The sequence below is a fragment of the Plecotus auritus genome (genome assembly GCF_963455305.1).
Source record: "Plecotus auritus genome assembly, chromosome: 6".
Taxonomy (NCBI): Eukaryota; Metazoa; Chordata; class Mammalia; order Chiroptera; family Vespertilionidae; genus Plecotus; species Plecotus auritus.
In genome coordinates this window covers 103,575,615-103,585,637 of record NC_137773.1, presented here as the reverse complement: position 1 = coordinate 103,585,637, position 10,023 = coordinate 103,575,615, and the positions used below count along the sequence as shown (strand labels likewise).

The 10,023-nt window shown below is 39.8% G+C and overlaps 1 protein-coding gene across 2 annotated transcripts in view; it reads right to left on the bottom strand.

Annotated features, from left to right (window-relative positions):
* Nucleotides 1-412: 412 nt before the first annotated feature.
* The window catches only part of CDCA2 (cell division cycle associated 2), a 68,889-nt gene continuing 59,278 nt past the window's right edge, over nt 413-10,023 (bottom strand). For both annotated transcript variants that reach the window (XM_080675379.1, XM_080675380.1), the window contains exons 14-15: nt 4,672-4,843; nt 413-1,761 (exon numbers count right to left, since the gene is read on the bottom strand). In XM_080675379.1, the coding sequence (XP_080531505.1) occupies nt 632-1,761; nt 4,672-4,843 (1,302 nt within the window). In that variant the 3' untranslated portion in view covers nt 413-631. The remainder of the gene's footprint in view (nt 1,762-4,671; nt 4,844-10,023) is intronic.

Sequence of the window (10,023 nt, the reverse complement as noted above, 5' to 3'; positions counted from 1 at the left end):
AACAGTCATTTAAGCTTCTCTTAACTTTAACCCAAAGAAGAAACAAATTTTATAATTCATCTACTCTAGTTGTTAAAATTTTTAACCAGGTTTTCTTTTGCAGTATTTTTAAAATAAAAACACTTTAACACCTTTCCACCTTGTATTAACCTCCAATTTTCATCGTTACATTAATTATATCAATTTGGTTTTGTTTTGCTTTTTCAAAAAAAAAACCCCTCTTCTCATCTAGATGTAATGAGGTGGTAAATATGTACTAATGTGAAATGAAACTTAAGAGACATATTATCAGCTCTATAAACAATCCTTTTTTGCCAAATACTAATAAAGCACTTACCATGTGGGGGGAGAAGGACATACTTAATAGAATGTTTTCTTTTTGAATGATAAAGCAATTCACTTGTTTCTACTTAAAAGTAGGTTCAACTCAAGTGATTTTATTTGAAACTTTGGAAACACTGAAATCGCACAGATAACAGGAACCAGGAAGAATCTTTTAAGCATGGACAGTTACCTTCTCTCTGGCCAAAAGTTCCACAGATGTCAGTTATTGCCCAGTTCTCCAATATGGTTAATGCTCTCTAAAGCTTTAGAGAGCTTTCTCCCTTCTGGCTGAGAAGGTTCTTCCTGTTTAGCATTTTGACTTAGTATTTTCAGTGTTTGCAAGTGCAGATGTACAAAAGCTCTTCCTCCTTCTCTGAGGGAAAGTGGAAGAATTCGCTGCTAAGCCCTCACTGTTTTCTTGATCTGATGTGGAGTAGAGTGGACATGGTGGTTGTCTGGACACAGCTTTTCTTCTGGGGGACATACTTTCAAGTCCTCTGCTGTCAAACGTATGCATTGTTCTCCTTTTGGTTCTTTGGGAAGGGCAGGAAGTGGAAGGAAGTGGAAGTGAAATCCATACAAGTCCTTCATTTTCCAAATTTCTCTGTAGCCTTGTGCTACGTCTGACTTTTGTTTCCCGATTTGTTCTCTGAAAGGTTTGCTCTAGGGTGTCAGATAAATCTTTATACAGTTCAGAATTTTCCAAACTAATTTCGACAGAGCTGCCCACAGTGTAGGAAGGTTTGTGACTTCCATCAGTTTCTAAGTGTAAACTTTGGCCATCAGGATAACACACAGAGCGTCGTCTTCTACATTTCCTTTCACAGCTCCCACCACTGCTACTTGCTGCCGACTTTCTTTGCACATCCTGACTTTGACTTTTCTTTTCTTTTCTATTGTCAATTAAGACATCCGCTGAATAATCACATTCTTTTGATGAACCAGACAGTAAATACTTGGTCTTCAGTTCTCCTTCAGTAGCTCTTAAGAAGTCATCCTGTTGTTCACACTTTATATCACCTGGAACTTTCATGTGAAAGTGGTTTTCCACATTTTGATCAGCAGCAGAAAATTCTTGGGGCTGCATGAGAAAAGCTGATTGTGGACCATCTGATGATACAATGGGTTTTTCAGTCACAGAAGCACAAGAAACATGACTGTTTTCATTCTCCATCCCAGTTTTTAGGTCATTTTCACTTTCCAACTTAATTTCTGCTTTTGGAATAATTTTACTTGTACAGATTCCTACAGTATTTATACTTGAATCTTGATCAAAAGTGGAATTAATAAGCAACAAGGAACTTTTTATATGAGTGCTGCAGAATTCAGACACACTGTGCTTATTAAACTCTGGATTCAAGTCTGAGTGCTGAGGGAGACGGTTCTTTCTTTTCGGAGGCTTCCTTTCTTCAAGTTTACCATTTGAGTTGAAATCATCTATGGGCATGTAAATAAGTTTGAATCTAATTAAAAAGTAACCATAAAAATAAACTTTAACAATCAAATGGGTGCCATATTGTAGTCTGTTTTAAACTTACAAAAAATCACAAGATGTATAAAATATTACATTGTACCTGTCCTATCTGTCATCATCCTTTCTCTTTTAGTTCTTCCCCAACCCACAGGTTAGGAAAACATGTAGTTAATGCTTGAATTAATAAAGCACAAAACCTCAGACCAGGAAAATAAGAACTGTGTCTTAAATTGCTTCCATTCTAATGTACTTGCCACACTACAAGGTCAATTAGCTACATTTCCCATTTTCCTAAAAGTGAATTACTGAAAATGGGCAATGTTCTGCTTCTGAGACTTTTCTATCAATGTTTCCCCTGAATAGTTTGTGTGTAAAGATAAAAGAATTTTTTTAACCATCTACCTTTTAGCAGAAGAAATTGAGGATCAATTTGAGGAAAGAAAACTTGGAATTCTGGGGGACTTACTGGCTTCACTAAAAGGGTACTCCCTGAAGACACTCAGGTCTTATGCCCTGTGTTAAAAAATTAACATAAACTGAATTGTACTCTCAAATAGAGTCATTTTTATTTCAATATTCTAAAAATCTCTTCTGCCTCAATCGCTGACTAAAATTCCTCTTCCAGGAAACTCGTGCCCTATGGAGCCTGTCCTGTGTTTTCAGCACACTATGTGACATCACAGGGGGCAAAAATCATGGGTGAAAATACCTTGTTATGGTCCTCAAGTTACATAACACAGCATAAATGAGTCCAGGCCTTATTTGTTCTAAATCTCAATACTATTAAATACCATCTTTCTTGTTATCTCATATAATGTTTTAATTCATCAGTCAAATGAGTATAAAAATGTTCTAAACAAAACCAAACTGGCAGACATATATAACATAAGCTGAACAAAAAAAATCTACAAAAAATTTTGTTTGAAAGGCATATATATGCACTAGAAGCCCGGTGCACAAAATTCGTGCACTTGGTGGGGGGTGTCTCTCAGCCCGGCCTGCGCCCTCTTGCAGTCCAGGAGCCCTCGGGGAATGTCCAACTGATGGCTTAGGCCTGCTCCCTAAGCGGGGAGCAGGCCTAAACTGGCAGTCAGACATCCTTAGCGCTGCCGCAGAGGCGGGAGAGGCTCCCGCCACCACTGCTGCGCTCGCCAGCCATGAGCCCAGCTTCTGGCTGAGTGGCGCTCCCACTGTGGGAGCACACTGACCACCAGGGGGCAGCTCCTGCATTGAGCGTCTGCCCCCTGATGGTTAGTGCGTGTCACAGCAATGGTCGTTCTGCCATTCAGTCGATTTGCATATTAGTCTTTTATTATATAGGATGTTTGGGGTACTTCAAATCATGTCCTGTAAAGCTAGAGATAAAGAAAGGGCAGGGTCCACTCAGGGTCATCCACTAATATGTCCCTTGGACTCTTTATACAACGTCAAAAATGGATACTCATGTATTGTTCATGAAATTAAATACTCAAGAAAAAAGTAGATGAGAGGAATGGAGGCAGGCAGAGAGGGAGAGAGAGAATGAGAGAGAGAGAGAGAAAGGGAGAGAAACATGGAGAGGAAAAGAAGGAAGGAAGGAAGAAAGGAAGGAAGGAAGGAAGGAAGGAAGGAAGGAAGGAAGGAAGGAAGGAAGAAAGGAAGGGAGGGAGGGAGGGAGGGAACTACTTTAAACCCTTTTAACAGTTGGTTATATATAGATTTTTTAAAATTGCTTTAGGTATTAAAAAGACAAATTCTCTAACAAGATGCAAGACAGAAAAAAAATACTAACATTATTTAAACATCTTGAAAGAAAAACAACAACTGCTTAGGAACTGGGGATAAGACTTCATTTCCAGTCTCAAGGGAACTGCAATTTGCAGGGAACGGAGGCAGACAGATCACTATAAACCAGGTGGGAAGGTGTAATGTGAACAGTTTTCCTGGAAAGGTAGCAGGCTCAGCTAAATCACAAGGAGAGCAGCATTTGGCCACCCCCTGTCCCAAGACAAACCACCTGAAAGGCTGGGATAGGAGAGCACTGCCCTGCAGGTGCCCAGGGCTGGAGGAGCTGCCTGGGGCTGGAGAAGCCTGTGTGTGACTGGATGGGTCCTGTGTTTAAACTTTTGTGCTTTCCCAAAATTAAAAAGGAGGCAGAAGCCAAGAATTTAAAGTGGCATGTACCATATTCATCCTTGAATCTGTTATAAATCCCATATGGTATGTTGCAAAAGGAATGCAGGCTAAAAATATTGGATGACTGACAAAGGTAGGTATTTTTAAAATGATTCTATACAAAATTAACACAAATGAACACATACTCTTATTATTTGTAGCAAGTTTTGTTAATTTAAAACCCCGGCATTACAAAGCAGATGCAACTTCAATTTTTATCTAACTAGGGTATTTAGCAACTCCATCTTTGCTTTTAAACAAAGCTTTCAAGGTAATCAAGCTCAATTTACAAATGGCTTTATAGAAGATACTTAATAGGGCCAACTCTACTGAAATGCAGGGCAAGTATATTTTTTAACTATTGTCCTTAATTCATATTAGATGTATTTAGTGTTGAGCCATCACCTCATTCACTTTTAATGACGGACTATATCACCAAACAGAATTCATTTTACTGTAATGAAATGATTTAAAAAGGAAAAAGAAACATGATGAAAAAAGTATTTCTCCTAAAAATATGAGTTTCTTTGCGGGGAGGATCCAGAGCTTCCATCAAAGTCTGAAAGGGTCTAGGTGACGTAAAGTTACACCCTGCTGCTTCCTTAACATGCTTGTGGTAAAATGAAAAGCTGTTTTTTTTTCTTTATTTACAATTTACATGGTGAATGGGAAAAAGGGAAAAAATAAAAGAGAAATAGCAACAAAGAAGGTGAAGAGACCTGAAAACTTCCTGCGGATGCCTAGAACTGAAGGCGACATCTCATAGACTTCAGGCAGCTCAGGAATAGGACTTAGAAGCGGCTTCTTAGATGCAATTTCTCTTTCCCCATATAGAGTCTTCTCAACACCTTTCTTTCTACTTGCTTTCTTCTTTCGGCAACTTTTTAAAACCTGAAAAAATGTTTTAAAACACAGTAACTGAGAAAGATATAGCACCATATACAATTTTGACCCTTTAATTTCTATTGAAACACTTAAAACCATCTCATTTAAATTTCAGAAATCTCATTTGGGGTAGGGGGTGAGTCAAATAAAATATAAAGCAGAACTCAATGAACAAATTGTAACAAAAAACGTTTTGATTTGCCATAAAGCATTGCCAAAATAAACTCAGGATAAGTAAAAAATAGATTATAGAGACTGGACAGACTTAAGACACGAGGTATTTGTAACCACGCGGTAGTTAGGATGACTCAGCATTAATTTCAGGAGTTACCTACTGCAAGCCATTGGGGGGTGGGGGGATGTTTTCTCCCCCAGATCTGGATGAAGAAACAAGAGGTGTGTACACCAAGTTTAAAGAGAACACAAAGCTGGCTGAGCTGATGCAAACAAGATATGTTCAAAATTAAAATGAATAGGTCAAAATAAAATGGATCTTTAACAAGCACAAGTAGATGAGAGGCAAAGGTTGGGAATAATTGATAAAAAACATACGGGTTCTATAAAAATAAAAAAATTGCTTAGTAATATCTGCAATGCAGTATTAAATTTAATTCTGACTGCCATTTCAGTAACTGAGAACTAATGTCCTATGTTAAAAAGTTTCATATGGAAAAGACTTGAGGGAAAGTCAAACACTGTATTGAAATAATAGATTATAAGTAAAAAGAAATATACTCGGTGTGATAATATATGGGATAACCAGATAAGAAACATGTTTTTAACAATGCTTCTTAGAAAATGGAAATCATGCAAACATTCATGGAAATACTGCTACGTGCAGGTAATACCTTCCTAGGTATGAGACAAAACACACTGGATGTGGAAATACAATTGGCTGCCTCCTGCACGCCCCACACTGGGGAAAGAGCCTGCAACCCGTGTATATACCCAGACCAGGAATGGAACTGTGACCTCCTGGTTCACAGGTTGATGCTCAACCCCTGAGCCATGCCTGTTGGGCTGGATGTGGTCTTTAGGGAGCTCAGGGTCTAAAGACAAGTAGTCATAATACGTAGGATCATGACACACTCTGCATAGACCAATAAGATGGGTACCTGGCCTATGGGAGGTGTTTGAGGCAGACACCCCAGAAAAGGTAATGTCTAAGTTAAGTCTTAAGCAAGAATTGTTTTGGCCAATTATGGGAGTGGTGCAGAAGGGCTTTTCAAAAAGAAGAGAAGGGCGCCTGGCTGGTGTGGCTCAATGGTTGGGCGTTGACCCAGGGTCACAGTTCGATTCCCGGTTGGGGCACATGCCTGGGTTGATCGCCAGTGTGGGGCGTGTGGGAGGCTGTTTCTGTTTCTGGCTCTCTCTGAAATCAATAAAAATATATATATTTTTAAAAAGATTAAAAACAAAAAAAAAAACAAAGAGAAAGGCATTCACAAGAGCACCATGTGAGGCAGTACAGACGAAGAGCTGCAAGCAGCAGTGTATTGTGGGTAGGCCCACGTAGACATGGCAGATGAAGCTAACAAGGTCTCACTGCATGGTGATTCAGGGAGTAAACAACATCTGAAGTTACATTTAAGAAAGATCATATAAGTGAATGTTGGGAAATAGTGAATGATTTTCAAGAGTACGCAAGTGGCCCAGAACTGTATGTTCCTTGAGATATCTACTGATAGCCTGTAAAACAAAACATTCCATGGAAAAATAATTATAGAACAGAAGATAAATGTTCCTCTTGGTGATGTACAATATACATTTAACATTAAATTCTCTGAGAAATCCTCAGTATAAATAACGTCTCCATACATTAGGAAAATGCTGGGTTAAATATGTTTTAATGTCACTTTTTATTTTCAGGGAATTTCTGTTCACTTCCATGGGACAGTTGAGGAAATGATAGCTTAGTCAATGGATGTGGGCTCCATAGATGAACTGCAAAATAAAGTATTTGGCCTCTGGTGCCAGAAATCTTCTGTTCAAATCCTGACTCTGCTTTATAACCTTAGGCAAGTTAACTCACCTCTCTGTACCTCATTTTGAACTCATCGGCAAAATGGAAACCACAATAGCACTAGTATTAAATAAGTTTACTTAGGTGTGAGGTTGATATGGGGGAAATATTTTTAACATCAAAATATTTTACTTAGGTATGAGGTTGATATGGGAAAAATATTTTTAACATCAAACTTGCCCTGGCCAGTTTGGCTCAGTGGATAGAGAATCAACCTGCAGACTGAAGGGTCCCAGGTTCGATTCCGGTCAAGGGCACGTACCTAGGTTGCAGGCTGGACCCCTGGCCCTGGTCGGGGTGCATGCAGGAGGCAACCAATCGATGTGTCTGACTCATCATTGATGTTTCTATCTCTCTCCCTCATCCTTCCTCTCTGAAAGCAATAAAAATATATATTTTTTAAAAATCATGCTCTTAGTATTACTGTGTGACACGATCCCTACATGCTCAGCTAATATACTATGGTCAATATTATAACTTCTAGAATAGTTTCTGATTCATATGGAGAGAAAATCCACTTTTAGCAGAATTTTGAAAACCTTTGTTTCATTCATAAAATTAGCCAAACATGGTGAAAGACGAGTATTCTGTTTTTTCATGGTCACAGCCAATAGAAGTACACCAATCAAAAAGCAAAGATGAAAGCCCCTGTGATCTGCCATGAAAATACATCTATATTATCCTTAAGGAGGTTTCATCTGCAAAGGCGATAACTTTAACAAAATTTGAATTTAAGCCAATACAAAAAAAGCCTTGCTTATACTGCAAAAAACAAAAAGCCACTTCTAATTGGAATCCTAGGGAAGTATTGTGATCGAGAAGTGGTTCATGACTTGGAGCAAAGGACAACCGAAAGTATTATCCCTGAAGTGATTCCATTTCCTCCAGAATCACCGATATTTCTACTCATACAGTGAAGGAGGTCATGCATCAGAAGTAAGTGCTTATCTTTTATTTGCAACATTAAGACTTTTATTTGCACCATTAAGACTTGGCAACAAATCAAATTGTACAGGAAAGCTTATGATAAAAGCATACACTTTCCTACCATTGCTGTTTGCTTACTAGTTCCCTTTTTAGTTCTGTAGGTAGCTCCATCCCTTAACTAAGGGGCTCATATTGCTATATTTTTAACTTTTTATAAAGGAAAATGTTGAACACACAAAAAATAGAACATTATATTGAACCCCACGTACCTATCAACTATTGTCAACAATCACTAGTGTATAGAAATCAAAGTTCATTTATAAACACTCCCCCACCCCCAATTATTTTAAAGCAAATCATTTTATCTGAAAAATTCTATATATCTCTAAGAGGTAAGGGCTCCCTTTTTCTACAATAAAATGAAACATTTTATTACCTGACATTGTATTCTATTTTTTGCCTTTTACTATAAAGTTTAATTTTTTTCCAGCTTTCTTGAGATATAAATGACATATAACATCATGTAAGTTTAAGTCATACCATGTAATCACTTGTTTTATTTATATACTAGAGGCCCGGTGCACGAAATTCGTGCACGGGGGGGGGGGGGTGGTCCCTCAGCCCAGCCTGCACCCTCTCCAATCTGAGACCCCTCGTGGGATGTCGACTGCCCGTTTAGACCCGATCTTACATGGATCAGGCCTAAACAGGCAGTTGGACATCCCTCTCACAATCCAGGACTGCTGGCTCCCAACCGCTCACCTGCCTGCCTTCCTGATTGCCCCTAACTGCTTCTGCCTGCCAGCCTGATCACCCCCTAACCACTCCCCTGCCAGCCTGATTGATGCCTAACTGCTCCCCTGCCAGCCTGTTTGCCCCCAACTTCCCTCCTCTGTTGGCCTGGTTACCCCTAACTGCCCTCCCCTGCAGGCTTGATTGCCACCAACTGCACTCCCTTGCAGGCCTGGTCCCTCCCAACTGGCCTCCCCTGCTGGCCTGATCGCCCACAACTGCCCTTCCTTGCAGGCCTGGTCCCTCCCAACTGCCCTCCCCTGCTGGCCATCTTGTGTCCACATGGGGGCAGTTATCTTGTGTTGGAGTGATGGTCAATCTGCATATTACTTTTTATTAGATAGGATAGAGGCCTGGTGCATGGGTGGCGGCCAGCTGGTTTGCCCTGAAGAGTGACCCGGATCAGGGTGAGGGTTCCCTTGGGGCGTGGGGCAGCCTGGGCGAGGGGCCTGTGGTGGTTTGCAGGCCAGCCACGCCCCCCGGCGACCCAAGCGGAGGCCCTGGTATCTGGGATTTATTTATCTTCTACAATTGAAACTTTGTAGCCTGGAGCGGAGCCAAGCCTTCTGCTCCCTCCGTGGTCGCAGCCATTTCTGTTGGGATTTATTTATCTTCTATAATTGAAACTTTGTAGCCTTAAGCGGAGGCCTGGGCCAGCCAGGGTGTGCGGAAAGCTTGGCTTCCTCCATCGCCAGGGAAACCCAAGCCTCTCTCCTGCTCTCTCTGTGGCGGCAGCCATCTTGGTTGGGGTTAATTTGCATACTTGCTCCTGATTGGCTAGTGGGTGTAGAAGAGTGATGGTTAATTTGCATATTACTCTTTTATTAGATAGGACACACACATCTTTATATTTATTTATATCTTCATTTATATATAGATAGATAGATAGATAGATAGATAGATATACACACACACACTAGTATATCTCTTTTTAAAAATAACACACCCAAAACCCTGGACCAATTTCTAGTGAGTTATGCTGAGTGAAAAAAGCCAGTCCCAAAAGGTTACATAGTGTGTGATTTCATTTACATAACCTTCTTAAAATGACAAAATTAAAAATATGGATAACAGATTAGTGGTTGCCAAGGGTTGTTGGGCGAGGGGGGTAGGAATGGGAAGTGAATATAGCTACAAAAGGACAAGATAAGAGAGAGCTTTGCAGCAACAAAATGTCCTTATCTTGACTCTATTTTGATAATGTACCACTGTGATATTGTACAACAGTTCTGCAAGATGTCACCAGTACCATTGGAAAAAACTAGGTAGAGCATACTTGGGATCTTTCTAATTCTTCTTACAACAGCATGCATTTCTAAAATTATCTCAAAATGTAACATTTAACCATACAAAAACCATAATGACAGCAACTTTCCCTAATATTTTGTCAGAGTTCAAAGTACTCCAATTGGTCCATAAACATCTTTTTAGAATTATTCAAAGC